Here is a 19284-nt window from a genome sequence, read left to right on the forward strand (position 1 = left end):
GCTCAAGTCGAGGCAATCGGGGGAAGGTTAACTCTACACTGACTTGGACTTTCGAATAGCAATAGTTTATTAACCTATGATGGATGTAATCAAATTGAACTAAACTCAAAATGACACAGGCTAAAGAAATGAGAGTAACTGTTCCTACAGTGCACATTTTAATGCATCTACAAGTACAAGTGTTTATCTCGTTGCAAATACAATTTGTTTCTAATTTGTTTCTAATTTGCCAAAATACAAGTTGTTGTGATATCCAGAATAATATTACAGTTATCCACATAGCAGTATATGACCTTAGAAATTGGTATTTCCAAGATGCATGCAAACCGGGGGACTAAGGAATATCCCATTTAAATCATGCTGATATGCTGTGTAGACACCATGTAAATGTTTTTCTATCGCATCCTTATCTGGATAATTCAAAATTCCAAAATGGGAATATGTCATGGTCCTCTATCTCATGTACAAACCTGTGACATTTCTTGAGCGTGGAGTTTAAACTTTGTTTATCCATGTGTGTGTTGTGCATGTGTCTATGCTTTTATGTCTTGTATGTGTGAGTGTGTGTGTTTATCACATCCTCCATTGTGCCAACGTTTTGTGTGTTTAGTGTGTGTCTGTGAGCAGAGGTGGACTCTTACATTTTGGTAGATGTCCTTGATTTGCAGTGGTCAGTGGTGTGCATTGAGAGAGAGGCCAGTTTAATGGACAAAGAGTTAATCCCCAGCCTCACGGTGGATGCAATATGATAAGAGATGTATTACAAATTTGCTTTCATTGATATCATCTGCCAAAAGCAGGGAGGGAGATCATGAGGGGGGGAAGAGAACGAGAGAGAAATAGAGGGGTGCAGCGGAGCAGAGAGAAAGACAGAAACTAAGACAATGGGTCATTAAATGAAGCAAAATGAGCTTGGGACAAGAATAAGAAAAAAAATCAGTTATACTGAAAGAATGGATGGCAAAGACAGCAGGAGCAATGGATAGAAAGAGACAGATGGGGGATATTAAGTCAAAGTTAAGTAACCATCGTCTGCGTCTTTATCTCACCCAGATATGCTAATCCAGTGAGCCTCTGCTGATATGAGTTTAACAGCCTGGGTGGTGTATGTATATGTGTGTATATATGTGTGTGTGTGTGTGTGTGTGTGTGTGTGTGTGTGTGTGTGTGTGTGTGTGTGTGAGAGAGAGAGAGAGAGAGACTGAGTGAGAATGAAAGTTCATGTAGGAAGCGATTAATATGTGCGTGCATTTATGTGAATATGTGGCAGAGCGAAAGCGACAATCGGTAAATATACATATTTAGAGCTAGAGGGTGAGGTAATTTTTGCTTGAGTAATATCTCTATGTCATCAAGGCAAAGGTGTTGCTTCAACAACATTAACACATTTGGATTAGCTTGAGCCAAATGAAAAAAAAAGAACTTGCTCTTGCTCTTGACATTGTTGTTTGATGCAATGGTTCATACATTTTTAATTCATCCCTATTTCCAAACCTCTTGATGGATTAAAATGCAAAAATGCTAGCCTCATAATGTTTAACCTCTTTGAAGTATGAATGCTAATTTCCAATCTGTTGGATGATAATGTGCCTCGACAAACAACTGACTGTTTGACAGGTCAGGTGGTGCAAAAGGAAAATTCCTGTCCTCCCGAGTATCCAAAATATACATTGAAGATTCATCTTCTGGGAACCTGATTATAGCTCATCTGCTCAATCCCTGTCTCATTTGAGTGGATGGAGATGTCCCAGTTTGACAGTTCCCCATAGAACCACACAGCTACACACAATTGGATTGCATACAATAATTATTCAATTAAAACAATGAACCAATGATTGTCTAGTATGTTTCCTTCCATTTACTCACTCACTTAAGCTTTCTCTATAATTTGTTCTGTCAATCTCTGTAGACTGCTGGGGAATCAGTTTGATGTTGTCTAAGTGTGAGCAACATACCGTATAAATGCCTGTTCAACAGAGCCAAGAACTGTCCAACACATGGTCTGCCCTGGTGTGCCTGGGTTGGCAGGAGGAGGGTCGTTACTAAGTTGGACTGGTTGACATGTGCTGAGCATTTCAGATAGACTTCAGATTTGGCTTTTACCAGGAAACCTCTGGGTCTGAAAGTGAAGCCTGATGCGGAAGTGCTTTAAACATGCATTCTCTCTGTCAAGTCTCAAGTCTTATTCAATACTGCATCACTTTTTAAATTATGGTCTTGTTTAGAATAAAATAGACAATAAGGCAGGGTATGCTCAAGGGCATTGCTACCACGACCTCGCAGTAAGATTACTTTAACATGTAGTTTCAAATTGTTGAAGCTAACTTTGTTAACAGCTTCGCACCAGAAGTCAGATAGAGCCAGTTGCAGTAAGGTTTCTGCGCAGGGTGCCTATCTGCCACTTGGGCTTGTCAGATCCTTCACAGACCAAATCACTTCTATTCACTGGTGGCACAAATCCAAGACGATATGGGTTTTACCTTTGGTAAAATTGCCTGAAAGGGTTCCAGACATAACAGGACTTTAATATCTGACAACCCACAGACGCTGTAATTTCCTATCACATTACTATGAATATATCTTTCTTGTGGCCAACCAATTGGTGTCGCGTTGCCCTCTGAGACTTGACCTAGTAACACATTTAGATTATGATCTAACAATAAATTTTAATGTGAGGGTAGTGAGTATGGAACTGTGGGCTACTGTAAGGGCAGACAGTCCTTAATTCTGCCTATGGTTCACAATGTGTTTGGTCTGATATGTAAGCCTGGGCATGCTGCTTTTCTCTGATCCCTGGTGTGACAGGATGGTTGTGACGGTTGTGGCCTATTTGCAATGCTTTGGTAGGTATCAACTTCTTTCACCTTGAGACATTGCTGTGTGTTTTACCCTCTCTGTTTGATGCCCTCTAGGCCCTGCTCTACAGTGACCCCCTGATTCCATGTGTTGACCTTCTGTGTGAGTATTGGACATAATTGGAAACTGTCTGCCACTGCTGTTTTGTTTTCTGTTGTTCTGTTTAGGTTCATCTACCTTTACCTCCGTGCCACAGTTATTTGTGTTATGTTCCAGTTCTGGTTGGTTCGACAATTTGTTAACTTTTGATTTTGGAATGAATTGGTCTGTGTACATTATTTTGTTAAGTAATACATTTTTGTATTGTATTTTCCCAAAGGTTTTATTCTTTAAAATGTATAGATTATCGTCTGTGGGTTCTGTGAACTGACCATATCCCCCTTTCTTTTAATGTTCTTGTTTTCTGGAGATCACAGGCCAAGTGGGATCGAGTGGCTACTCTGGAAGTGAAGATTTAGCTGAGGTTAGACTCTCACCTGCACTTCACTGCACCATAACTGTGTGTGTGTGCTTGGTCATATTTTCTTTTTGAATTTTTTTATAGTTTCACCTTTTCTTCTCAGTTTGTTAAAATGTGTACTCTTGCAAGAAAGTCCTTGTCTCTGCCTTTTGCTACCTACCACAAGTGTGTCATTGATTGAATCTGTGTAGTTTAGCTGGTGTGTAGTTGTTCAAAATTAATGTGGACTCAAGCCTTTTGCTCAGGCTCCGGCCACATTCGGACAAGTCTAGGCAGAGAAACTGTCAGTGGCTGTATTCACGTGTGTAGTGTGACCGATCACCTGTCATCACACTGGCATGTCTCTTTCAAATAAACCTTGTTTCATTTTCGGTGACATATGTTCATGGGAGTTTGGCATTCCATGATTAAGAATGTATAACAAAGTATTAGCTCATGTACATGCCCACATGCTGTGAAATCCATGACATATCTGCGAGTACAGGCATGCACCACGACTCGCACACATTCTCTGACATGCAGCAGAGGTTTCAGAGCCCTTTGCTGGCAAAAATGACTATTTCAGGCTCTGATGACTAAAGTGAATAAGGCTCCATTAACTCTTTCTCCCTTCTTTTCTCTACAATTCTCTCCATTTTCCCCTCGCCTTCTTTTTTATTTCCCTTCTTGTCTCTATCACTCCTTCTCCCCCCTTCTTTCTCCTTTCTTCCTTGCTCCCGCCTTCTATCCATCTAACTCTCCTTCTCAGCCATCCCTCTAATATCTCCCCTGCAGCCATTTTCGGGACTCTGCAGGGAGGGAAGCAATCTTAGATTTATTTTACCTCCAATTTCCAATTTGAGAGACCCCTGCTGCTGGAGGCGAATCTTCAGAGGACCTGATGTGAGTCGTCCTGTTAAATTAAAGTCTGTAAAAAAAAATGGCAAAATATTTCAATGGTTCCCCGTGTTTATAGAGCAACAAGACCAGAACACCATCGTGTTCTGTACACAGGGCAGTATGCATCACTTACCGTCGCCGTTTCTACGGCTACGAGTTCCCATATGACATGAGAAGTAACATGACTCAAAGAGGCTAAACCCGGGGTGAGACCGAAAAAGGCCCAGAGCTAAAAAGAAATTATGAAAAACCCTGCCTAGAATGGTAACAGTACAGCCCTTATGTGACAAGTAGATCTCTCAAATAGAGATGCTATAGGACAGGATAGCCTATAAGACATATAGAAATTGATATGCTTGTTGAATGCCTTTTATATAACATTATAAGTTGCATAATGTGTCTGGGATATATACTTTATGTCTCCAGTCTCTGCCATAAAGGAGACATTGAACAGTTACAGTGGGTCTCATTCACAGTACAATAAAAGCTATCTTCGTCTCTGTGCTACTGCTAATCTGACCCCCTGCAAAATAAAGCCCCATCTATTCCCCAAATGCCCTTTGATACTCCATTACTACTGAAAAGAATACAGTGTGCCTTGTAGTCTCCATATGTCCATTCTCAAATCCTCACATAAAAGAGCCATGCACACACTATTTCTTTTTTGCTTGCGTTCTACCAGAAACACAAACTGCCCCCCCACCCCAAAAAAAAAAAAAAATACACACTCTCCCTTCCACACACTGTACTCTCGCATTCACACTCACATAGCACACAGTCCTCTATAAAGCCCGGAGACAGGTGTTGGATTAGCTTTCTGGAAGAAAAGAGCTCAGCTCCTTTGATAGGAGTTGAGCTGGCCTGGAGAGCAGGGAGGCAGGTGCACCACGAGAAGAGAGGAGGGGAGAGTGTGTGCGAGTGTTTGTGTGTGTGTTTGTGTGTGTGTGTGTTTGTGTGTGTGTGTGTTTGTCAGAGGATGCAGCCCAGTCATCCCATCTATTGAGAGGAAAAGAAGGGGCTTCTGGCAGAGCTGGCCTGTGTAATTGGAGAGCTTGGTGCAGCCAGCAGTGAAGCGTGGTTTGCTGTTGCCACGTGGTGACAGTTGCTTGCCAGCCGGCACACGCACACATTTATGCACACAGACACACACAGATACACACATTTATGCACACAGACACACACATATACACACATTTAGGCAGACATTTCAACTTTTGAATGGCTTCCACTGACTAACATTTGTTGTAATCTATTCTTGATTCCCCCACACCAATTGCTACTGTATCTTTATCGTAACTGAAAAATGTGATCGTCAGTAATACATCTCAATAATATTTTCATCATGAATCTTTCATGAATTTTCAATCAGGATATTTCAACTGCACACGGTAGTAAATACTGACATCACAGGCTTGCATACTATAAAAACACACACACACAAACCGCCAGCCTGTAACCACGGTAACTGAAACAGCAAAGGAGGCCTCTTCCAGATGCTTTTGTTCTTAAGGACATCCCTTGGAGAGAGTATGCCATGTCTCCATGGGTCTCTCTCAACTCAATCTCTCTCTCTCTCTCTCTCTCTCTCTCTCTCTCTCTCTCTCTCTCTCTCTCTCTCTCTCTCTCTCTCACACACACACACACTTCTTGGAGAGAGAGAGAGAGAGAGAAAGAGAGAGAGAGGGGGGTGCTCTAATCCTCCAATTTAAGGCTTTTTCATTTAAATTACCAATTACAGAGACACATGGAGAAAGAGAGGGGAAGAGAACCAACGAAGAGGGGTTGAGATGGCAGATGGAAAATACAAAAAGAGCAATAGAGGGAGGGGACACAACCTCCAACTGTGAGGCAGGTGCAAGGTGGCATGTAGGAGTTTCAGATCAGGTTCAGAGTAACGTATGGAGCTAGCCCTCTTTTACAAAAATGTTATAGAGTGTCTATAAATTAAATGTGTGTGACACTTTTAAGTTCTGGAGGGGCTCCATTTTTCTACAATGCCATCAAAGTAGCAGCATTGCATGAAAGCCAACAAAGCTTGGATGCCGGTGCAGGCCGCACAAATCATGAGCTCAAAATTAAAGGCCTTCACAAAATATTGCCTTCTTTGGATTCCGCCTTTGTTCCAGGCAGCAATGGGCCGATCCCCACATTCTAGCTGGACGCAAACTCAGAACAGCTAAATGACTGACCTGTGGGAAACTGTTTGATCTATATTCTGGAGCATTTTGCCTATACATTTACTGTTTATGGGGCAATGCTCACATAAACGGTTCTAAAAGCACAATAGGAAATCCTGTTTTTTGGTGTGTGTGTGTGTGTGTGTGTGTGTGTGTGTGTGTGTGAGAGAGAGAGAGAGAGAGAGAGAGAGAGAGAGAGAGAGAGAGAGAGTCTGGGGTGTGATCCGGCATGATTAATTGCTATTAAGTGTGTCTCTCATAAGTGATGTTGTGCCTGGAGAGCAAAGCAGAGACTATTACAGCTCAGACTCATACATCAACCCCCATAGGCCAGTGACTGATGACCACTCAGTGTAAATGTGTGAAATGGTACAATTAAAATCTGGGGGTAGCTGAGGATCACCGAAGGCACACAAGGCTATAGCCCCAGAAACTGTGTGTACATGTGGTGGGGCCTGTAGGTATAGAGTTGTTACAAATTCAATTACAAATCACTTGCTGTTATTTATGAAGGATGATTGTATGTATGATTGACGTATCATATTTCAACTAGAAACATTTTCTTTCAACCCGACTTCCAAGAATTGTAAATGAGGGGACTAATAGATGAGGTTCATAACATGGACAAACATACGTTAAATTGTCACAGCTGCACACTATTTAATTGAATCCAACTACTAACATTTTAGCTTTAGATTTTCTTTCAAGTCAATGTTCATATGACAAAATAATTGGAAGAGTGTCTAATGCTGTTATACTACATCCATTATAAAGAAAGATATTATTGAGTTTTATCTTTTGAATTCCTGAATTATGAATATATTAATTCAGGAAATAGGAGCAATGTGTTCTCACAAGGTCACAGTTTTATACAATTTGTGGGGTGGATGGTATTTAAATGACAATGTTATTTTAATAAAAGTTATCTCCATGTTTTCTTTCTTGGTGTATATTGGTTGGTGTACACACACACACACACACACACACACACACACGCATCACACACACACACACACGCATATGAATAAATATATGATTTGCTTATTGACAAATTAGATCACTGATCCCAGACTTTCTAATTATCACTGAAAAGAGCTGAATGACTCATAGCCATGTCAGTACTCTTTTGGAGTGATGTCTTCATTAAGATACAGATAAGTTAAATTAATTTCTAATTAATTTCACCAAAGGCAAACTATCATGGCAGTTTTCCAAATTAAGCAAAAGTGTTTTTGTTGTTTCAGATTTCCTCACATGTACTGCTATTCTTTGAGGCTGCATAAATGTTGCCACACTTTAATGCCTGTGTAGCTATAACTTTGACAGCATTGTCCCGCAGAGGAAGATCACTTCCATTAGAGCGACACCTTTTAGGCCCCTCCAGTCAGTGCTTTATGAAATACAGCATGGCCCAAGTAGAAAGTCCCAGCTTCCAGCCCTGGTATGGCAGAATGACAGAGGAATCAATATGATGAGGAATGGGCAGCAACACCAAGGCTAAGGTTCCTGAGATGAATAGATCAAATGTCCCTCCTCCTCATCTATCATAAAACATATGGGGGAGGGGGGTGGGGCGGTGGGTGGCAGTTGAAGTTTTTATCTCATTTGAAAAATTCGGACAATGATATATATATATATATATATATATATATATATATATATATATATATAAAAAATAACAATACATATGTTTTATATAGCACTTTTCCAGTAGCATAGATTCAGTTTTAGATGGGCCTTGTATTGCAACATGTTATTGTACATGTTATTGTAATTACCTACATGTGTTTCATTCACATTATAAAGTGCACATAAATAATTAAAGTGAAATAAATCATATAACATTTGAAAGTGCTATTGCACAGGCTTTGACAAATAGGATTAAATATTCAATTAGCATCGTGTTGATTGGATTTCAAATACACTTTGCACAGGATGTTTGATGAATTGATTCATGAAATAAACCAACATAGTGTAGTTATTAAATTACTAGTAAAAGACTAACATTTGTGACATGTATGATTATGAGGCAAGAGGTATACTGCAGGTAGCACTTAAATCTGACAGTTAAACTCCAAACTACAGTCCTTTTATTCATTGTTGATGCAGAACCCATGATGCCCAGTAGGTGTCAGCCTTGTTAGTAGGAAGAAATTACTGGCTGGTGCTGTTGTTAAGAGTTGTCATTAAATAACAAACGATGTGCTGTGTTGAAAAGCTTGAATGGTTTCTTTGTTAAACTATTTTATTTATCAAGATTACTACCATCATAATAGTTTGCCTAACAGATACCAAATTATGATATACGGTTGTGTAATACATTACAAATACTATTTTTTGTGATTATGTCAGTAATTGTATATTCATGTATGTACTTACTTGTTCTATGTAAATATCAGAGTCTCCATAATACATTACACAATGTAAGTATTAAGACTTTGGATTTTATAATTGCTTAGAAACAAATGTGAAGAGATACATGAATCAGACTTGAGGCTTTGTTATAATTATGTCTGTGTTTTTGATGGAAAGAAGGAAACACAATGTGACTTTCTTGTGTGCATTTTGGTTCATAGGTAATCTAGCATGCAAGGGGTGAAGTCATGGGTGAATTTAAGCATGAGAGAGAAACATAAATCCCACACACTTAGAGGAAACATGGCCCTGCGTAATTCAGAAAGTAGCCTACAGCAAACAATAAAAGAAAACTAATGACTACAAGCTTGGCCTAAACCTATTCCAGAGTAGTGATGAAAACATATTTCCTGTAACCGATATATGTGGAAACCAAGGTAACGCTTCTTCTAAGTAATGATGTATAAAGACATAAAGGTGTATTTTTTATAAAAGATATATTCAATGTCAGGGGAGTTGACCCTTTGAGACACTGGATTAGAAGAAGCTGTGCTCTGATGGACTAGTAAAAGTACTACAGACAAAAGATATTGATTTGTGCAATTTTATTCTCATTTTACGGCTGCCGCTACAGGTCATAATTATTATTACCTTTGTAATAGGCTTTTGTCATACAACTGTTCTCATGTTGCAATGAAGTTGCAGCATGGCTGTCAATGTAGGTCACAATGTCCTACCAGGCAGCCAGGTAGCACTGCCCTACATGCCAGTAAAGTATTCTTGTTCATTCAATATCACTGGCAAGCCAAGCAAATGTGGACATCTTTACAGACATTTGAGCAGATACATGTCTTTTTTTCTTTCATGTGTGTAGCCTAGGAACAGCATAATAATCCACCTGACTAAGTGGGGACAGCAGACACTAGTAGCTTAGTCCAAAGCGATGTCTGCTTGGCTGCTTCACTTCTTCTGCTTATTTCTATCACTTATAAAGTGTGTGCATTGCATTTCACATAAAACTGTGCAATACCATTAGTACAAATGGTCAATTGTTTCTCTGCTCTATGACGAATAATGTCTCTCAATCCCCCCAGCCCCCCCAGCCCCCCCATCCCCCCACCCCCGTCTTTCTCTCTAATGAGCTGTGGTCTGTTATCAGTCATTACAGGAAGCCTGATTACCCAACTGGCATTCTGCACACGCTCACAGAGAACTTCCTGAAGGTGACCTTTTCACGTCGCCATAGAAACCGCCTCTCTCCGCTCCGAGATGCTCAGCGTGTACACAGACTGAGAGAGAAAGAGAGAGAGGGTGAGAGAGAGTGTGTGTGTGAGAGAGAGATAGAGAGAGAGTGAGAGATGACAGAACATTTTCTTCCCAACAAAAAGTCCATTAGTATACTGCAATGTGATAGAATGAATGCACACAAGTCATTGTATGATGTGGAAGCACAGATTATATCATAAAAAAAATAGAAATGAACCTTTTTAGTTTTTGGTTTAATGAGGCATCCATAAGTTTATAAGATAATTACTCATAATGTATCACTTCTAATTGATCTTAGAAATGGGACTGGAAAATGTCCATCAGTTCTTCTGTTCTGAAAGCAGCTCTCACAAACACAGTGGATTTAGCAAAGAAAAAAAAGAAACATGCAAATAACTATAAAAGGTGAGCTGCATAGGCCTTAGTGAAACATAATTGTCCACTGTAAGTGGTTGTGTTTCTGCACGCATGCACAACATGGTGTGAATGTATTTGCAGTTGTTAAGCGGATGCTGTGGGAGGTATTATAGGATGTCTTAAAAAAACACAGCGTGAAACGACTCAAGATAACAATAACAAACAATAACTTTTAAAAGGCTGTTCACAAACAGGTGAATTCTGATTTAACATTGTATTAAAATGAGAGACGGGGAGCTGCTTTTGTCATCACTCGTGTGCCTTCAGCAGTTCGTAATTAGTTAATTTGTTCATCCGTATTGTACTTTTGTGTTGTGCTATTCCAAGCCGTATAACAACATACAACAGACAAAAGCTGGATGGGTCTCCAGCGTCGCATATCATCATCTGTAAGTGTTTCATAGGCAGTACAACACGTGTGGGCATACCACTTAAGCTATTGCAAATTCGGTAAAAATGCAGGGAATCCTCACCAATGGCATTACCGGTAACCCAATGGTGTTGACTTAGTAGGTAAAGTCAAGGCTACCATATATTATAGAGAATGCAATATGTTGTATAGTTACAATAAATGTAATTCCCCATATTAACCTTACATTTAAACAAACAAATAAACAAAAACATGTATATATAACTTGAATGAAATGACAACTGTTCTCATACAAGCAAAGTGAAAATGTTTGAAGCACAAAGCTACACGACATCTCCAATGTGACATAACAGCATCTCTTCTCTTTAAATATCTGTAAGATCACTATCATGGCGGCAGTAGGTTTCACTCATGTTATCTTAGTCAACACCTCAGAGATCTTTCTTTAGGACTATCACTACTTTCATTCATTGCACACAATGTGTTTTTGTACGGAGGTTTTCTTTCTGAAAATCTGAAATGATACCAGGGTTTATCACTTCACCTCTTGGTCATTTCCAACTGGCTGTACACGATGTTCAAGGTCAATGATATCATCAAGGCTCATTCTACACTCCTATGAACCTAATGGTTGGCCACACATTACCCAAAGCTGAAAAGGAAAAGGTTTCTCTGATGTGCTGAGTTTGTCTGACGGCATCCTTTATTAAACCGTCGTACTTGAGTCGTGATGCAGCTCATCCTTTTAAGTCTTCCTTCCATTGAGAAGAACACTGAGATGGTGATTAACACGTCTTTCAATAGTGTACGTCATTGGAAGGACTAAAAATAGACTACTGGAATGTGCCTGGTATTGGTGCGGTGCATTCTGCATTATTGTGTGCATGCTGTGTATTTTGATGCAGCTCCGTAGGTCTTCGTAGTGTTTCTGTGGCTGACATAACATCCCATTGAGGCAGTGTGTAATATATTTTGAGCTAGTGGTTGTATGTGCTCAAACATGTAGGCTACATATGGGTGAAGAGGAATGCATATTAGAATAGCAAGTATTCTATAATATGAGAGATCTGTCACTCTATCCACCTATCCATCTATCCACCTATCCATCCATCCACCCATCCATCCATCCATCCATCCATCCATCCATCCATCCATCCATCCATCCATCCATCCATCCATCCATCCATTCATTAATCCATCGAACTATGAATGATTCATCTTGAATGGATGTCTTTCTGTTCAGGTAGCCCTTCCAAGCCTCCTGCCTGGCTATTTATATTCGCCAGTGAATCATATATTGTCATGGATGTGACGCATGCGCAGTAGGCAGTGTGAAAATCTGAATCATCGACGGAAAAACAGAGAGAGAGAGAGAGAGAGAGAGAGAGAGAGAGAGAGAGAGAGAGAGAGAGAGAGAGAGAGAGAGAGAGAGAGGTGACCGTAGAGTGATGGGACCCGGCTGAGGGAGCAGCAGCGAGTGATCACCCTCCGAGCTGGTAATGACAGGTAAATAGCAATTTCAGTGATTTTCAATGTTATTCCTGTATTTACAGAGCTTGATACAACGTTGATTTTGCAAATAACATATCGGGAAATCAAATTGCAAATTGCATAGACTCGGAGTCGTCCTTGCACGCGATATGATCTTGCACATCTGGAAGTAAGCCTTCATGTGCGGAAAATGTCGAAGAAAATGGTTGTTTGTCAAACTTTGTGTGGTCACCTTTCACCTATCCGCTGCTTTCTAAACGAACCCCTGAGCGTTCTGGGCGTTGCTATCCTAATCAGATGGAATCAAACTTTAACCCGAAGCTTGCACTAGCGACAGATTGATGTTAGGTGACGGGTTTCAGGCGGTAAAGACGTCGGTCGACCTGATTTAGTCGTTGTCCGCTCTTCTAAGTTATATTGAAACGCGTGCTGAGTGTCTATTTGTGTCTCGTGGGGGTTGGGATGTGGTCTGTTTGCAGACTGGCGTCACATATGACGTCTGCGTGTTTTCCTGCTGGGCTGAGGGCTCGATAGTAATAATGGCGTTCAGCACCACGGACAGCTCCCGGTCCAACGGGGAGATAGGACGTCTCGTAGGCAGGGTCACCGCTACATCTGGCCATTTTACATCTTCACTTTCGTTATTGTATTGATTAGTTCTGCTTTGAGAGATGCGTGGAGGTGTTTTTTGTTTGTGTGTTGTCCTCCCAGACACGCTGTACATCTGCGATCTTTTAGCTCGTCTGAATTTGTTTTGGTCGTGTTGTTTTAGCCACAGTCGGTGTATTGCATTGTTGCGGTCACCTCATTCAGTCAATCAACTATTATATAATACATCGTATTTGTAAGTCGGTTTGGGCCATTTCCGTTGGTTGCATGAGTGTTTCATGCATATGCTTGAATGTTGCCCTGGACTATGTAAGGTCAATGGTGATTAAACCTTCAAGCAGTAAAGCAAATGTTGCTTTAAAAAAAAAAACGTAGTTGTAAATTAAAATACAATTTGATACCTAACTACACGTGTTTCACATTGGAGTTTAATGTCTGAATGAGAATAGATTAAGCCTCAATGGAGTCTCTCAAACATGCAGTTCCTAATCAGCCATTTCTCTAATTTCCATATTTTGCATTTTTCATTATTTGGTTGGATGATGAATATTTAAAATGTCTATGCAGATATGGATAGAGAGACAGCATCTGGGCAGAGCAAGATGTTCATGACAGTCCTCAGTAGATCCAAATTAAGCAGTAATATGATTAACACGAGGATACCAGGGAACACCGTGTCTCATCGTAATCCAGCATTCCGCTCATCGTGTGAATTCATGGAAGTGAACCTCTTCTGCACATTTCTGAACATCCATTTCTGAACGGAGACAGTCTGCAGAATAGCATGACAACTCATAAGCTGTGTCTAGCCAGTGTTGTGTGTCTAATGAAAGAGGCCAAGCCTCAATCAAGGGTATCAGGATAGAGGGTGATTTACAAGTATGCTATGCATCACAGATTGGTAAACCTTTTTTAGGGCAATTTGTGATTTGGGGGTTTAGATTGAGAATGCATGCATACTATACATGTGAAGGTACAGCTGTCAGTGGTGAACTGAAATATGTGCGGTCTAGAGGTCAAATGTGCTCTTTTATGCTTACATCCCTCACATATCCTTAATATCACTGAACAGCCATCAATACTTAACACAAATACTGTTTACACATTTGAATCTCACCTTGTGAAATAGGATTAACTAATAGATATACTCTTTACCAAAAAGTGTCCCCACACAAGCCCAAATGTTTTCCCTAGTGAATTGAAGTCAACAACAGTTAATGCTTTTCTTGAACGGTGTGTAATCACCCAACAGTTCATTTGCATTCCCATGCAAATGAACCACAAAGACCATTAAGTAACATCAGTAAGAGAGCTGCTTTGTTAGGGCATGTTCCTCATCCATTTGCTACATGTATCATAAGAGCAGGCTGCTTTTGAGGCATAACATATTGTAAATGAATGTGTTTCTGGGATGTTCATTAGTTTTAACTTCTTTGGGCATTGATTACAAACAGTGTTATGTTTGCATGGACGCACTGGGCTGTGAAATACCTCCAGATCTCAAATAGATTCGGAGGGAATTGCAAGTGTGTTAAACATACTGTAGTTTACTAGCACATCTCTTTTCCTGTCGTTTGATGCCATTTGTTTGATCAGGATGCAACAGTTTTCTTTTGATAGCAACAGAAAAAAGGATAAGACAAAAAGCATAACAGGTATAATATATGATTTAATGTAAGCTGCAACAAAATGGCTACTTAGATTCCCTGAATGCTCTTTATGTAAAATGTTTGAAAGTAGTTATTTTCTAGAGTGCACTATTGATCCATTAAACATTTATATATACCCAATCTACCATATCTATGTTTGATAGCACATATAACATTACATGCACTATGATATATATTCATTTACGTGGAAATGTTTGTTTTTTTCTTACATGGTTGGCAAACCTGATATTATCGCTCCAAAGCATGACAAACCTCATACAGTTCGTCCTTTATATCCTCTGTAACAGCTTGTAAACTGCAAAATATATTAAAATATATTACATAATGTTTGATGCACAGTGCAAAAGAATGGTGTTGATGTTAATATTGTTGCATGAAATGCAATATAAAAAGAGAAGAAGGCACCGGCTGTATTCAGCTGACATTATATTACATTTAAAGGAGGGCAGATGCAACATTTGGCTTATTTAATAAGAGCAGACAAGTAGAATGCACCATTAATCTCAATGTTCTAAGGCACCCATGTCTTCAGCACAGTGTTACATAATGTTCTGCTACTGTGTGTGAGGGTATATGCTTGTGTGTACGAGTCCATAAACGCCCTGCATATATCTTTGTGTGCATGTTAAAGCATCAGTAAAGGCCAGAGAGAGTTTGTCCACAAACTGTGTGGGTGGTTTCATAGGTGCATTCATGCATGTATGCCTGTGTGTGTGTGTGTGTGTGTGTGTGTGTGTGTGTGTGTGTGTGTGTGTGTGTGTGTGTGTGTGTGTGTGTGTGTGTGTGTGTGCTCAAGCAGGTTGACAGATGTGAAGGATGACTTCATGCTCAGAGATCTGTGGGTCGGAGTATGGTGAACAAGCTCAAGCCAACGGGAACTGCCAGCAGTATGGAGTCCGCTCCTACCTACACCAGGTACAACACACACACACACACGCACACACACACACACACACACACACGCACACACACACTAGAATACTTCTACACGTTTCAAATGTTATCTTCTATCACAAACCCCTTTATCTACCCAGGCTCATAGTGTAATCACTTTACTTTCTTCTTTTTTTAAACTAAGGGTTATAGATCTTGATATCTCGCACAGGTTTCCGTTTCCATATTTATAATGGAGAACATATCTCTCTGATCTCTTCTCCAGTTTTATGAGGAGTGCACGGCTTCCATCTGGGAACGTGATGAAGATTTTCAGATTCAGAGATCGCCTAGCAGGTGGAGCTCTTTACTCTGGAAGGTGAGTTTAATCTTAATGCTCCAGTACATCTCACCTGCTGTGATTTTGGTAGACATGATGCAGTCTTCACTTCCCCCCCGCCAGGTCTGTCTCACGTTCGGCTCCCTGATCTTACTCACGGGCTTCATTGTTGTTTTGGTGGGTTATGCCACTCCAGCCAGGATCGAGGCATTCGGCGAGGACGATCTGCTTTTTGTTGACAGGTATAAGAACTATACAGGGAGTTAATGTAATCATTAATATCCTCACATAGTTATTACAGCATTAAAAGTTGAAATACTTATTTCATTTTCTTCCATCACATGATCAAAACGGACAGCACATTGTTTTAGTGGAATGCATGTGCTGTAGAATCAGTGACAACATAGGAAAATAATGTTTTTCACAGTTATTGTTGGCACAAATATTGATTTTACACTCCTAATCAATGTGTAAAACTAATTTGAATTTTCTTGAACAGCCATGCTGTCAGTTTCAACCGCGCCCTGGATGTTTGCAAGCTGACTGGCGCTGTGTTGTTCTGTGTGGGAGGAACCTCCATGGCTGTGGGTCTCCTGTTGTCTGCCTTTGCCAAAAGCTACTCCAAAGAAGAACTGTACCTGCAGCAGAAGTTTAAGGAGAGATTGGCAAACCGGCACGCGACAGTTGGTAAGGTTTCACTCTCGGCTGTCTAATAATGCCACATTATGGAGGTTAAAAAAGCCAAGGAGTGACTGAAAGAGCTGTTGTTTATTTTAATCTGCTTTGTATGAATAATCCACATAATAGAACTGCTTTGGTCGTAGGTACCCCCATAATGAGAGCACCGACCCCCGGAGAGGGAAAAGTGCCAGCCACACTTTCCAAAGTCCAGAACATCCAGCCGGTGGCCACGAAGTCGGAGACCTGACAGAAGTCCAGATGAAGGCAGAAAGTGAAAAAGTGTGTGATTGATTTAGTGTGCGGACTATGCGTGTGTGAACACTTGTGCGGGATCGCTCGTTCATCTTTTCTCTTTCGAAAGGTCGGCTTTCATAGCTAAAAGTATTGGTTCTTCATCTTTATTTGCCGTGTTTGACGTTAAAGCTTGATTTTGAGGTCACGCAGGTGCAGCGTTCATATAGCCGAGTAAAGTTTAAGCCGTCTGTCGGAACACCAGTTGTATGAAACACATAGCGATCTGACAAAGCACACGCAGGTCTTGAGCCCTTCCCAGGAAACAAACCAGGGAAAAGAATCAATAGAACACAGCTGCCGAAAAACAACAAAAACCCAGCTTCAACTGAGTATTTTTCCTGTCGTGAGGATTCGCGTTTTGTAAAAATTGGATTCTGTTATTGCTGGAGGGTGTGGAGCAGCAGATGCAGCGCTGTTTGAAGTTATTGGTGATTGGCCCCCATTGCCAGACAATGATCAAAGCACCGAACACAAGAACGGTTATCTCTGCCTTTAGTGTCTGAAAGGACATCATGGATGAGTGTTTCCATGTGCACATTACTTTGCGTGTACTGTGTGTACGTATGCGGCGCACCTTCATAGCAACACTCAGTGAGAGCTGTCAATTACAAACGCACAATACGAGTACATATGCTTTACTGCGGCTGAAGACTTCTTTAAAGTTATGTTTGCGTGCAACAACAAGCCAAGAGTACAAACACCGATTAGAACAGACCTTCAGGGTAGATTTCACACTGACATTTTCTATCTGTCTTATTAGGCCTCTGACCTTGTCTCCTTCAATGAATCTTCAGACAGGAATCGATAGACAAGACCAGACAGACTGATGAAAGGTACATTGAACCGGACGGATCATGCGAAAAAAACAAACAAAAAAAAAACTCATAATCAAGCAGACTTCTTTCTAGATAATACAAATAAGGCATTCATCACGCCTCCTTTCTTTCAGAAATGATCGTCTTTGTTTCCTAAACACTTCATTACCCATGCGCCCCAACCCCCTTCCTTCTTTCCCTGTGACAAACACAAGCAGTCATAAGTTGGTTAAAAAAGAAAGGAAAAATGCGCAGGTGCATGAAGACGGAGCAAGGGCACACCGAATCAGACAAGCAACGTGACGGATTAGGTAACATAGCAGGGGCGTAAAGAGAGCACATTCAGCTCTCCAGTTAGATCACAGCAGCTACATCACGTTTGACAGCGCTCCCTGTTTACAGTCTGTCTGGATCCACAGATGCTTGTGGACACAACAACCGCCTTCCTGTGCTCACAAACAACACTTGAAACTACGTTATGCAGGAAGCTGAACATCGTACGGCACATGTGGATCATCAGAGATTTCTTTTATCAACTGGTTCCATATTAATTTGCATATGAGAAACAGAACTGAACATGAAGCAGATTTTAATTTTATTTTTTTATGGGCAATCACATGTGCTATAACTTTAACTCACAAGCACAATACGCTGGTAATAGTCATGTTTTGCTGCTTTTTAAAAACAATGTTGTGTCTATATGTATTTTAATGTATATATTTTGAATATTGTGACCATGCCACTTTACATTGTTTGTTGTTGCTTCTTGTTTTGAATTCATTGCACACAGATACAATACTGTAACAAATCTGCCTTTTCATTTTAATTGCTTAGACCAATGTTTTTGTAGTAGTCACAGTCCAAGTGCCATCCAACTCCATGCCTCCTGCTGTGGGTCAACAAACAAATCATCCTCTTCAAATCAATGTTAGATACAAGATACAATAACATATGTTTATATACTGATATGTAGACATATATGATATAAGCTATTGCTGTGTTGGCTACCTATGTTCATGTAGATTGACCTATAATATCCCACAACCTCTGTTCTATTCTGTCCACACATTTGGTCTCAGACACAACACAAACATATAGCTATAACTATGAAGAACTACATACTAATCATTGAGACATGTTCAAGGAATTTAAACGATCACTCTCAAGCTGAAAACAGAATAAAAAAAAGAAAACAAGCTGTCAAACAATCAGTTATATATGAACCCTCCAGCATAGTCAGAGAGTTATGAGTGATGTACTGACTTGTCGTTCCATGCTGTGAATAGTATGTTTATTTTTTATTCTTATTATGACCAAAGTTGAGTTCTCCTAAATCCAAAATGGATATTATTCTGCTCTAAATCTGACCATTTCCCAGCTTAAGTGTCTCTCCTGATGTAACAGTGGATTCCCCCAGTAAACAAAACAAGTATACTGTACGTATTGGAAGTTGGACTGAATAAAGAAAAAAATTATATATATATAGTCAGTGTCTATATACTATTTTTCAAAGAACACAATAAAATTGAAGTATCTGCAGCTGAAAATGTGTGAATATTCTGTGTCTTTATATTTATTGAAACATGCAAACAGAAAAAAACATGCAACTACATCAAAACCAAGTTGTATGCACATTTCATACCGCCATTGTCTTTATGGTTGATAATACTTACATAACAAGCTGACAACATAGAACACTAATCTTGTTTAAATGGGTTTGTTAAAGTACCA

The 19284-nt window shown here is 40.1% G+C and overlaps 1 protein-coding gene across 1 annotated transcript; it reads left to right on the forward strand.

Moving 5' to 3' along the window:
• The first annotated feature begins 12153 nt into the window (after positions 1-12153).
• On the forward strand, positions 12154-18746 carry nrsn1 (neurensin 1). The gene is made up of 6 exons (XM_084026744.1): positions 12154-12286; positions 15347-15465; positions 15710-15802; positions 15887-16005; positions 16263-16450; positions 16588-18746. Exons 2-6 carry the CDS (start codon positions 15367-15369, stop codon positions 16689-16691), a joined length of 603 nt encoding a protein of 200 aa, XP_083882870.1. The 5' UTR covers positions 12154-12286; positions 15347-15366; the 3' UTR covers positions 16692-18746.
• The last annotated feature ends 538 nt before the right edge of the window (positions 18747-19284 follow it).

Source organism: Eutrigla gurnardus (genome assembly GCF_963514095.1).
Source record: "Eutrigla gurnardus genome assembly, chromosome: 14".
NCBI lineage: Eukaryota > Metazoa > Chordata > Actinopteri > Perciformes > Triglidae > Eutrigla > Eutrigla gurnardus.